This window comes from Trifolium pratense, linkage group LG4, assembly GCF_020283565.1.
Source record: "Trifolium pratense cultivar HEN17-A07 linkage group LG4, ARS_RC_1.1, whole genome shotgun sequence".
Lineage (NCBI taxonomy): Eukaryota > Viridiplantae > Streptophyta > Magnoliopsida > Fabales > Fabaceae > Trifolium > Trifolium pratense.
In genome coordinates, this window is record NC_060062.1 from 3,479,059 (window position 1) to 3,491,992 (window position 12,934).

General features: G+C 31.3%; 2 protein-coding genes across 2 annotated transcripts; both read left to right on the plus strand.

Moving 5' to 3' along the window:
• Window positions 1-776: 776 nt before the first annotated feature.
• On the plus strand, window positions 777-1,382 carry LOC123924367 (F-box protein SNE-like). Its single transcript, XM_045977229.1, has one exon. It carries the CDS (start codon window positions 820-822, stop codon window positions 1,330-1,332), a length of 513 nt encoding a protein of 170 aa, XP_045833185.1. The 5' UTR covers window positions 777-819; the 3' UTR covers window positions 1,333-1,382.
• A 4,255-nt stretch (window positions 1,383-5,637) lies between these two features.
• Window positions 5,638-9,132, plus strand: LOC123923983. The gene is made up of 2 exons (XM_045976739.1): window positions 5,638-5,953; window positions 6,500-9,132. The coding sequence occupies exon 2, from the start codon at window positions 6,621-6,623 to the stop codon at window positions 8,667-8,669; it is 2,049 nt and encodes a 682-aa protein (XP_045832695.1). The 5' UTR covers window positions 5,638-5,953; window positions 6,500-6,620; the 3' UTR covers window positions 8,670-9,132.
• The last annotated feature ends 3,802 nt before the right edge of the window (window positions 9,133-12,934 follow it).

The window sequence follows — 12,934 nt, forward strand, 5'->3', positions numbered from 1 at the left end:
AAGTCCACCTTCAGTGAGTCCCCTATTTTATTTTTATTTTCAAAAAAGGTTTTGGTTTTCCATGGTAAAAATTGAATTTCGGTCCTTGATTTATTTTTTATATATGTTTTTGATGTACTATTCTATTCATTTATGACATAATATAGTTATTTATATTAATAACATATTTCTCATAAGTGTTGTCATATCATTAAAAAATGACCGAAAACTGAGATAAAGAACAAGAACTAAAATTACAATGGATCATCTTCTTATGTGGTTGTGAATCAATGTTAAATTATCAGAAATTCTAACCGCTATCAATAATGTTTTTTATAAGTATTTTTTTTTGTCTTCCGAGAAAAAATCATTTATTCTTTCGTCTTTCTTATAATTGGGAGACTTCTTATTCATAAGAAATTCTAATCGCTATTTTATTCATACTATCTCGTAATCAATGTGAGACTTCTTAACCATCTTTACCACTAAAACAAGTTAATGATTAACTTAATGATTAACTTCAGTTTAATACAAGTTACATGTTTATATTTTGGTTGCTTTAATCGAACCAATATCAATTAAGTAATTATCTAAATCATAAAAATGAAAATATTATTAACTTATGCTTTCAAACAAGTTAAAATTTAAAAGTATATACATCAAAACAAGACAAATAAATTTGTCACACCTTTGTTTTCTTTTTCATAAAATGAAAAATATTTGTCACAACCTAGAAACTTTGTAAGTTAAAACCACACCCCACTTTCACATTCCATATTTTTCTTCTTCAACTCACCACTATTACTATACACACTCTCTTGGTTTCTCTCTTATTCCACTATGGTGCACCACCACCATTACCATGAATATATGCAAGAAAAAATTAGAAGAAACACTTCAAATCAACAACAACAAAATAAACGACACAAATTTTTCATAAACGACAACATTGACATTCTACGAGAAATCCTTAAACGACTCGACGGTCCTTCACTGGGTGTAGCATCCTGTGTATGTCGTTTATGGTGCAACCTCACAAACAACGACGATTCTATTTGGGAACATCTCTGCTTCCGCCACGTGTTAACTCCTCCTCCGGCGACGGTGAGACCGGTCGTGGTGGCGCTCGGTGGTTACAAGAGACTTTATATGGTATGTGTTAGACCAGTGTTGAGTAGACTCAGTGAGTCGGAACGAGTTATGAAACGAGTTTGGACTCGGCATGAGGTTCAGCTTTCGTTGTCTTTGTTTTGTATTGATAGTTACGAGAGACTTGCTGGTGGTGGTGGAATGATTGCCAGTGATGCGTCTCCATCGTCCCTCATGTTCCTCTGTAACCCCATCAACGTCTGATTAATTTATTCTTTTTTATTTTTTATTATTTAATATTATTATTAGTATTATTCACCTTTTGCATTTTATTAATTATTAATTAATACATAATCTTTTGCCCCCTCTTTCTCGTCATTCTATTATTATTTTTAGTTTATTTATTATTATATTTTATTATTTTATATAATATTTACACTATCCGGTCTTTATTATAAAAAAAATTTAGATTTATATAATGTTTAATGTATCTGGTATATAAAAAGTAAACTTCATCTTATAATAAGAACCAAAGGACGTTCAAAAAAAAAAAAACCAAAGGAAATAATTTTTTTTTTTTTACGATGGAGTCAATAAAAATCAAACACAAAATCTTATGTATACTATTTAAATTTCTCACCGCGTATAACATATAGCGTGTGTTTGGTTCTGCGGCGGAGAGAATTGATTTTGGCAGAATTGATTCTGTAAAATTGATTCTGGCCAAAATTGATTTTAAGCTGAAGTGGTTTATGTTTGGATATATTCATGAAAAAGTGAGTTGAACAAAAAATTTGAGTGTAAAAATCAATTCTAGAATCAGAAGCTACGATTTCTAGCTTCAAGTAGAATCAATTCTGGAGGCAGAATCAATTCTACTTTTGAGAAACCAAACAAGTCAGAATCAATTCTACACGTCCAGAATCAATTCTGGATGCTCCAAAATTGAAACCAAACATACACATAGTCGTTGGTTGAGTTTTAATTAACGAGTTTATTGTGGGAACGAATAGTTAGAAAGAATTGAGTTGAAATAAATTTAAGTTGAGGAGTAGTATTTCTTAATTTTGTCTATCTCATAATCAATTATTCATTATACACGTACCAAATTCAAATATTAGCATTTTGTTTGTTTATTTTAATTAACTTGATTATATTTTGTTTGTTTGGACTTTGGATTCTTATTAACTTGTTTTCTATTTGTTTTTCCTCCCAATGTTGTTGTCATTTTTTAAATATATTAATGAAAGATTATAATAATGGATTATTCATGAGAAAGACAATGCAAGTATGAATTATTGTTATTTTTTATTTATAATTTTCTTTGAAGTCCTATGGATCTTTTAGACTTTTGAGGACATGGATTATTTAAAAATAGCTTAATCTCGTGGTCCTATGAAATTTTTTCTTTGTTTGGTGTTTTCTAAATGGAATATTGCTTTTTCTCTTCATGTTATACCATCTTTCTGTTTCTTTTTTTCTTCCCTTTTTTTTTTTTGGTTTTGAAATGACACCCCATTTGCTCCATTAGAAGGGAAAAAAAAACTCAATTAATAGTTTCCGAGTCAAGTTGTTAGTTTTCATCCACTTACTATAATTAACATGAACTCACTAAAAAGAACGAACTAATAGGATACAAATACTGAAATACAACCTCCTCCTGAATTAGTCATGAATGATTTGTGCAAAAAATTCATATGGTATATTTGCTAAAATATAAAAATGTGTAGTTATAAAAGGTCATTTAGTTGTGTATTATGTTCCCTTGGAAATCCTTAGTCCTATGGATGATCGTATCCCGCAAATCGAACTAATCCAAACCGAAATCACAGAAAATCGCATTTAGTTTTAACCGCACGGATCATTTTTCTTCTACACCACGCAGTTTAATTTGGTTTGCGGTTTTTATTTCAGAAAACTGAACCAAACCAAATCAAACCGCAATATTTAACTTAACTTTTCAATTATTGATAATCAACCCAAATTAAGTCCATAAAACAGTAGGCTGTCAAAATATATCATTTCATGCGATCTAGAACTATATTTTTGGTATTAAAAATAAGTTATTATATATATGCAATTATTATATATGCATATTGTATAATGTAAACAATAAAATAAATTAAAATTTTTTATATTTATTTTGTAACAAATTGGAAATATTGTCATTTTTTTTATATCGTGATAAACCGCACAAACTAAACCAACCTAACCGCATTGGTTTGGTTTGATTTGGATGAATTTTTAAAAACCAACCGAACCAAACTGAACCGCATGCATTTTTATCTCGCGGTTAGAATGACTTTTATATTCAAAATCGAACCAAACTGCACCGCGAACACCCCTACTTGATCCCAAATAGGTCGTTTTCTTATTCGTCCATCTCCTCTCACATGGCTTATGTAAATAGATACTATAGTACAACATTATTGAGTGCAACCAATTAAAAACTTAATTTGTGTCAAAAAATATAGGTCTAAGAATTTCATATTTCATGTAGGTCTAAGAATTTTATATTTTATAGTATTTCATATAGGTCTAAGAATTTTATATTTTATATAAAAACCACCTGATTTAGACTTTAGAGACTCATATAAAAAGTGTGAATAACACTATCCTATTGTAAAATTTCTCTCCAACAATTTTGCAAGTCTATATATATTAATTGACATTAGCAACTTCACATCAGAAATCTCATGTCCTGAAAAACTGGTCGTTATACCACTCAGAATTGGTTAAATCGTACTCCTCGACAGAAATGGTGAAAGGTTCCAAAATCAATCTTCATATCTAGAGATATCAATTTATGACAATAAAAATACGCACTATTTAATAGTACTAACCAATTCAAATGCCCATCTAAAACAGTTATATTACATATTAGTATTTGTATGTTTCCTTTTTAAAATAGAAACAAAGTAGTGCAAATAAATGATGAAAAATATTATTTCGTGGTGGAACTTTAGATTACAAGATTCATTTTTCTTGAAAATCAGAGGAGAGTTAATAAAAAAAAAGTACATATGATCTGCATCTAAAGATTTACGAATGTTCTTTTTAAAAATATTAGAAAAAAAAAACTAAAGAAATGGACGATACTTGCCTCATAGAAGAAGCATAAGATACCTTTCTTTTTTTATTTATTTCTGGGAAGTAATATAGATGCTACTAGTAATTTGGTATAAGGTTTTTACCGCTGTAGTTAATTTTAATGGGTGTCCAGGACATATAATAAAAGGATATTCACTCAAATTTAACACTGCTAAAATCCTGAAAATGTTGAATTTACAAACAAACTCACATCATTCAAGTAAATAGTAGAATACACATATGTCTTTAGATTAAATGAGATGAAATCAAACAACGTTGAATTGAGACAACAAAATCATTAAAAAAAAAAAGTAAACCTAAAAATCATCTAATATATATGTCGAAACCACTTATTTAAATTAAAGGAGATAAAAATATGCACATGGGTGATTTCAGATAAGAAAAAACCCGAAATCATCTATTTCCTACGAAAAAATACGAAAAACTTAGAGAGAATGCGGAACTTAATTCTCCTGATAAAAATTAGGGCGGACACAAAAGATAAGACTTTTACTACTTGAATGAGTTGATTGTTAATTACTACGGTAGTAATTTCTCTCAAGGTGAGATTATTACTATCTTCTTGTGTTTCATATAATAAAGAAGAAAAATTTAGTTCATTAAAACCATTGATGTGCAATTAATGTTATATTTTTGAAATTTATCAGAAATATAAATTCATTAATAATTTTTGAAAAAATTATTGTTATATTTTTTGAAATCATCAACAAAAAAATATAATTTTTGAAATTTTCCTCTAAATATAATTTTGAGTTTAAATAATAGACAAAATTGACCAACAATTAGGTAAGTGATATATGTCTCTTATAGAGATGATCAATAAATTATTCGAAAAAGATTATTCGACTCTATAACGACAATAAAAACTTTATACTAGTATATAAAAGTAATAGATAAAATTGGGATAAACCTAAAACTAAAATCAAATAATGTGTACAATAATTTGTAATATAACCATTTTTTAATGTAATAGTAAAATGTAGAAGATATCAACCGTGTTTTTTTTTTCTTTTTTCTGTTTATAACATAGTTGATCGAACTATGATCTTTACTTCTTTAATATACTATTCAAATCTCTTATCATCAGACCAAATAGAGTCGCTTATCAACCATATTTAAGCATAAGAGGATGCAATATAATTATTTTATTTTAATTCTAACTCAAATAAAAAAAAAAAATCTAACTAAAATTCACTAGCTATCACTAATATTGCTCCAAACCATTATCCAACTTAGCACTAACTACACAACACGATCTCTAACTTCTAACACCCACCAAAACCATAAATAAATTTATTCTCCAATAAAATAAAATAAAAAACTAAACACAAAACAAATGTTTTTAATATATATTTATTTATTATTAAAAAAAAAGGTAAATTTATAATTTCCATTATTACGCACCAACGGTTCACATTAGCATGTTCCAACAACCTCAGTAATAAACAGCGTTTACTTCGTTTGAAAATTATTATAATTTCTTTTTTTAATTTTAATTATTTTTCTTTACCTTGTCTTTCTAATCTCGGCGATTGTCTTGTCGGAAATTCATAACCACCACTTTGTTCCAAATCCGACCCACTTCACTTTCTTCACAACCCGGATCCATTTCAATTCGACCCATTTTCCACTATCATTCAATCTTCAACCTTTACCACAAATCTCACTCTTTTCAGTGAAGTTTAGATTCAGCTTTTTTTTGCTTCAGATTTCAATTACACGTGGCGATCTGGGTCTTCTTCTTCAACACTTCATTTTATCATTTTCAATCTCAGTGAGTATTTTTCTTTTTATTTATTTATTTTTTGAATTTTTGAATGTTTTGTTAGCGCTTATTTTAACTGCATCTGGGTGGTAGTTTTTTTTTTTAAAAAAATAAATAAATAAAATTAAATATGATAAAAAAATTGGAGTTTTTTGTAATGGGGTTTCGATCTATGTGCAAAAGATTTAAATTTTTTTGTTTGTTTGTTAAATCTAGGTGAATTAGTTGTTAACAAAAAAAATTGTTTTTTTATTAATTTGTAAAAATGATGAATTATGAGATGCTACTTGATTTTGAATATGGAAAGTATTTGGCTACTTGTAAGATTTAGGAAATAGATGGAAAAAGAAAGTCGTGTTTAGCTACTTTTATGATTTACTTAATTTATATGTAAGATAGAAAATTGTGTTTCAACTTAATGTCTTGATCTGTTCATTTTAATCCATAATTTAGGTTTGTTTATGTTGGTTAGTTTAGTGAAAATGTTTGTGATTTGGTGTTTTTTGATGAATGTTGTGTTAGATTCATAATTAACATTTCTCACTTTTTGCTTAGTTCATTCTAAAACTGTTGGAAAACATGGAAATGAGGTTGTATATGACATTCGAAACGTTGTTGGGCCGATCGTAGCTTATTTTTCAAGTTGAGTTGAGTTGTGAAGTGATTTGGTTCCTACATGGAAGCAAATAAAGAGGAGGCACTTAAGGCAGTAGAGATTGCTGAGAAGAAATATGCTCAGAGAGACTTTGCAGGCGCAAAAAACTATGCTTTAAAGGCGAAAACACTTTGTCCTGAGTTGGAGGGTATATCTCAAATGGTGTCCACATTTGATGTTTACATTGCTTCTGAGTTCAGACATAATGGTGAACTCGATTATTATTCAGTTCTCGGATTAAAACCTACTGCAGATAAAGAAGCGGTTAAAAGACAGTACAAGAAGTTGGCAGTGTTACTTCATCCTGATAAGAACAAATGTGTGGGAGCTGATGGTGCATTTAAGCTTGTTTCCGAGGCGTGGACTTGGCTTGACAATGCCATGCGTAGTTCTTACGATCGTAAGAGAAATTATGCTTCTTTTCATGCTACAGGTTATAACAAATGTTCCAATTTGTCAGCCTCTCGTAATAGACTAGACACGTTTTGGACAATTTGTACTTCTTGTAAGGTTCAGTATGAGTATCTACGTAAGTATGTGAATAAAAAACTCTCATGTAAGAACTGCCGTGGCATTTTCATCGCTGTTGAAACTGGAGCAGCCCCAGCAAATGGTTCGTTTCCATATACACCTTTGCCGTATGTGCCAGGAAATGGTTATGGAAATCATTCATTTGACGGGGTTACATATGTTCCTACTAATGCCACCTATTTTAATGGGAATGGTGTCCCAGGATACCGTTCTGGACACGGTTACGAGTATGTTTCAAATGTTTCGTTTCAGTTGGGCTCTGCTGGACTTATCCATCAAAATGGATCGGCCACTACCTTACCTGCTGGTTCCGTATATCGGGTTAATGGACATACAAAGAGGGGAAGACCAAAGGTCAAATCAGGAGTCAATGGAAGGCATCCTATGGTGGAGACTGTGGTCAATATAAACTCGCATGTATCTTTTTCCAGCAATGAACCACAGGAAGTTAAGCCAGGTAGACCTGAAAAGAAACGCAAAGTTACGGTGGGATCCGATTTCAGAAATGGCTATGTCGAGAAGGGTTCAAAATGTGCTTCGGAAGCAGTGGTTTCAAATGGCCAGAAGGTTTCCTGTGTAAATGAAATTCAAACCAAACATTGTTTCATGCCACCTCCATTTGATGCGAGAAAATTATTGATTGAGAAAGCCAGGACAGTTATTAGGAAGAAACTCGAAGAGATGAAGCTGTCATCTGAAGTTGCAACTCTGAATGAGAAAGAAAAAGCACAAGTTGATGTTTGTCCAGTCAAAAAAGAGACATGTAGGAGAGCACCTCTGAATGTTTCTGGCCTTCCGTTGGAGCAAGGAAAAGTCAATCCGATCTCAATAACTGTCCCTGATTCTGACTTTCATGACTTCGATAAAGATAGGACAGAGGAATGTTTCAAGCCAAAGCAAATATGGGCCTTATATGATGAGGAAGATGGAATGCCGCGATTGTATTGTCTGATCCGCGAGGTTATATCTGTTAATCCATTTAAGATTCATATCAGTTACTTGAATTCCAAAACTGATAGCGAATTCGGCTCAGTAAACTGGCTTGAATCAGGTTTTACCAAATCTTGTGGAAATTTCAGGGCTTGGACTTCAGATATTGTCGACCAAGTTAACATATTTTCTCATATTCTAAGCCGAGAGAAGGCTGGTCGAGGTGGTTGTGTTCGCATATATCCGAGAAGTGGAGATATTTGGGCTGTTTATCGAAATTGGTCACCAGATTGGAACCGATCTACACCAGACAAAGTAAGGCATGAATATGACATGGTGGAGGTGCTTTATGATTACTCCGAGGATCTTGGTGTTTGTGTTTGTCCCCTTATTAAATTATCCGGATTTAAAACAGTATACAAAAGGAATCCTGACAACGGTGCCGAAAGATGGATACCGAGAAGAGAAATGGTACGCTTTTCTCACCAAGTTCCGTATTGGTTACTCAAAGGGGAGGAAAGCAATTTGCCGGATCGGTGTTTTGACCTTGATCCAGCTGCAACTCCAGACGGGCTTCTTCATAATGCTACAGAAGGAAATGCTTTGTAGGTTATATTATAAAATGGTGAAACAATTATTTAAGTTTGCACTTTTAGCATTCATGTTATTTTAGATTTAACTGCACACTATGTCACATTTGGTAACATATCAATGTGATTTGAGATTAACATAAGACATTTTAGGAGGGTGATACTTTGATTTGTAAGATTTGTCTTAGACTTTAAGATCTAGTGATTGCTTGTTGCCATATGAGGTGTAAGGTAACTCTTGATGTAAGACTTAAGGACACATTGGCATTGTAACAGTGTTTCTGACCAGCTGACCAGTATTTGCTGGTTAGGAATTGATTCAATCAAAGGCTGAAACCAAATTTAAATCCTACAATCTTGATGTGACTGATTCTTCTTTATTGCAAGTTTTTTTTAGCTGTATCTCATTAGTGGTATGAGTATGATTATAGAGTTACCACATCAGTTTCTCTTTATTTTTAAGTTACATTCGTAAATTATGATATTTTCAACTTCTCTTAATGACAATCTCCAACATAACAAGCAGCAACCTTTTTTAACTGATATACTCTTTTTTAACTTTTATAACTCTAAAATATAAGCTAAAACCGGTTAACAAAAGTTGATGTATTCTGTGTAAAATTTAAACTAAATTTATTAAATTTTGCAGACTTATTTTTGTTTATATTTTGAGATAGAGAGAACATTAATATTGAACTCCTTACTCTAACAATTGAAAAAGAACATACATGCATGATTTTCTAAAAGAATCTTCATTTTAAAAATTCATCAAATTTTGTTATTTAAACAATAGCATTTACGTGGAAATGCTCTAAATAGAAAATGACCGATTAATTGGTTAAGGTATTTACAGCACATTATTCTCCACATAAACTTACCTGAATCATATGAATTTCGGATTACTTGGCAAGTAGAGGTGGGAATAGGCTAGGCCGAGCTAGGCTTTGCCAAGCCTGAGCCTGGCCTGTCAAAAAATCGAAGGTCTGAGCCTGGCCTGTGGCTTATCATAGGCTTAAATTCTAGGCTTGAGCCTGACCTTTTGAAAGTCTGATGTGGCCTGTTAGCCTGTTTAAAAGCCTATTTCATATGAACATATTTAAATAAATAATTATATTTATTTTGAAATATACTTATGAACTAATAAAATAATGTTCCATTTGATATTTTAGAGAATTTGACTATATATGTCATCATATTTCAATTCTAGTTTATAATAATACATTTATATATGTTAAAAACTAATGTAGATTAATAAACTTAAATTACTTAAAAAGTTAATAGATTTATAATTTAATCAAAGTATAAATTTTAATATATAAATAATAATCGTAATAAAAATATTATTCATGTTAACTTAAATAGGTCGGCCTAGTAGGCCTCAAAGGCTTTTTTAATGGCCTGCGGCCTAGCCTTTTTAGCTAAATAGGCTTATAAAAAAGCATTGGCCTGCTCTATTTAAAGAAATAGGCTGGCCTGGCCTGAGCCTATGTAGGCTAGGCCTTAAGGCCATGTAGGCAGGCCTGGCCTGTTCCCACCTCTATTGGCAAGGTAGGTATTTAGCAGTTAGCACATTATGTGATGGAATTTTATTTTTTCACTTGCTTCCTCTCTCACTCTTGTCCTGCTAATTCAGCCCCAAAACCATCAATATTCCCAATTGTTCTTATAGGCCTTCAAGAAATTAAGTTGCATGCAACTCATTAGTATAGAGTAAGTTTCCTTGTAGTTGTTAGAAAGAGTTGTGTACAAGTTTTTTTAGCTGTATCTGATTAATTGATGTATGAGTATGTGTAAAAGCTGAAGCATGGTTATAGAGTTACCACATCATTTTCTCTTTATTTTTAAGTTACATTTGTAAACTATGATATTTTCAACTTCTCTTAATTACACTAGCCACCTCCTTTCAACATTATTAAGAAGGCTTGATTAGTAAAATGGTCCTTAAAGATATTTTTGGTTTTAGATTGGTCCCTTAAAGAAAAAAGGTCCAAATAAGTCCCTTAAAGAAAAAAAAAGTCTGAATAGGTCCCTTAGAGTGTGTTTGGATGAGGGAATTTTTTGAGGTAAAGTAATGTTTTGAGGGAATTCAAATGATTTGAGGTGAATTCCATTGTTTGGATGAAAATTTGAAGAATTTTCAAAATGATTGAAATTTATGAAGTATTTTTTTTTTTTTGATAATCAATTTATGAAGTATTTTGTTCAAGTTAAATTTAGAGAATTTCAAAATGACACCTAAAACCAAAGAATTTGAAATTCCTTCTTCTCTATAAACTTTTAAAAATTACTAATTGATCGTAAAACCTAAAATTAGCCGAAAAACCTAAAATCGACGATAAACGCTAAATCGGCCGAAAATCCAAAAAATCGGCAGAAAAACCTAAAATCGGCCAAAAGCCCAAAAATCGACTATAAATCCTAAAATCGGCCGAAAACTCAAAAAATCGGCAGAAAAACCTAAAATCGGCCAAAATTCCAAAAATCGACTATAAACCCTAAAATCGGCTGAAAATCCAAAAAATCGGCCGAAAAACCAAAAATCGACCGAAAACCCAAAAAATCGGCCGAAAACCTAAAATCGGCCAAAATCCAAAAAATCGACTATAAACCCTAAAATCGGCCGGCAACCCGAAAAATCGGCAGAAAAACCTAAAATCGGCCAAAATTCCAAAAATCAACTATAAACCCTAAAATCGGCCGAAAACCCGAAAAACCAAAAATCGACCGAAAACCCAAAATCGGCCAACATCCAAAAAATCGGCCGAAGAATCTAAAATCGTCCCTAAACCCAAGAAAACTCGGCCGAAAACCTAAAATCGACCCAAAATCCTGAAATCGGCTATAAACCCCAAAATCGACCGATAAACCTAAAATCGACTATAAACTCATTTTTCGGCCGATATTAGGGTTTATAGTCGATTTTTGGGTTTTTCGGTCGATTTTAGGGTTTATAGTCGATTTTTGAGTTTTTTGCCGATTTTAGGTTTTTCGGCCGATTTTTTGGGTTTAGGGTCGATTTTTGGGTTTTCGATTAATTTTTTGGGTTTTCAGCCGATTTTAGAGTTTATAGTCGATTTTAGGGCATTTGGTCGATTTTAGGTTTTTCAGCCGATTTTTGGTTTTTGACCGAATTTAGGTTTTTCCGCCGATTTTTCAGGTTTTCTGCCAATTTTTGGGTTTATGGTCGATTTTATTGAAATAAATAAAATTAAATGAAGGAAATTCAATTACATTATCCAAACAAAGAATTTTACAATTGATGGAATTTCAACACTTTATCCAAACACTGGAATTTGAAAATCAAGGGAATTCAATTGAATCAATTGAATTGCCTAGTATTTAAAATCCCTTGAATTTCTAGAATCCCTCATCCAAACACACTCTTAAAGACATCTTCGTTAATCAGTTTGGTCCCTAAAAAGAGGTCTAAATAGGACCAAACTGATTAACGGAAATGTCTTTAAGGGACCTATTCGGACTTTTTTTTCTTTAAGGGACCTATTTGGATATTTTTTTTCTTTAAGGGACCAATCTGAAACCAAAAATGTCTTTAAGGGACCATTTTATTAATTAAGCCTTATTAAAAAATTAATTTCAGAGTGTTTTTTAAAATAAGGGTCGTGTTAAACTGTATCTCCGACGCACTTGTTAAACATACTAATATGTATAGTGTTGTACAAAGCACTTCACCAAATTTATTTATACTAATTGTTAAATGTGATTAGATGTCTCTCTCCTTAGCTCAAATAGTAAAAGTGGTGAAACACGTGCATATCGAAATTTACATCGAGGTTGACAGAATTACAGGAAAAAGTACTCCCTCCGTCCCAAATTATAAGGGAAAAAATGCCATTTTTTTGTCTCAAATTATAAGAGAAAAAATCATTTTCAAGAATGTTTTTTCCTTATTTTCATAAAATTAAATGCAAATTGCATTTAATTTCTTCTCTCTCTCATTTTCTCAATAAACAACAACCAATAAAAATTATTTTTACATCTTCCCATACAACTTATTCCAAGGAAAACCCACAAAATCATACTTCAAATTCTCATATTTTACTTTTTCTTAATAAGTGTGATTTTTTTATTTTCCCTTATAATTTGGGACGGAGGGAGTATATTGTGATTCAACATCAAACATGCACAACTAATAGTAGGGTGACACTGCAATCCAACCTCAGTGCAGAAAATACTTTAGGGATCAAAAGTTGTTGAAAATTTTTAAAGGACTAAAAATGAAATTTAAAATATTTATAGGGACAAACATATTTAACAATTTTTATT

Bases quoted from the DNA above. Each gene is read 5' to 3' on its own strand.
- LOC123924367 (XM_045977229.1), top strand. From the start codon at position 820: ATGGTGCACCACCACCATTACCATGAATATATGCAAGAAAAAATTAGA.
- LOC123923983 (XM_045976739.1), top strand. From the start codon at position 6,621: ATGGAAGCAAATAAAGAGGAGGCACTTAAGGCAGTAGAGATTGCTGAG.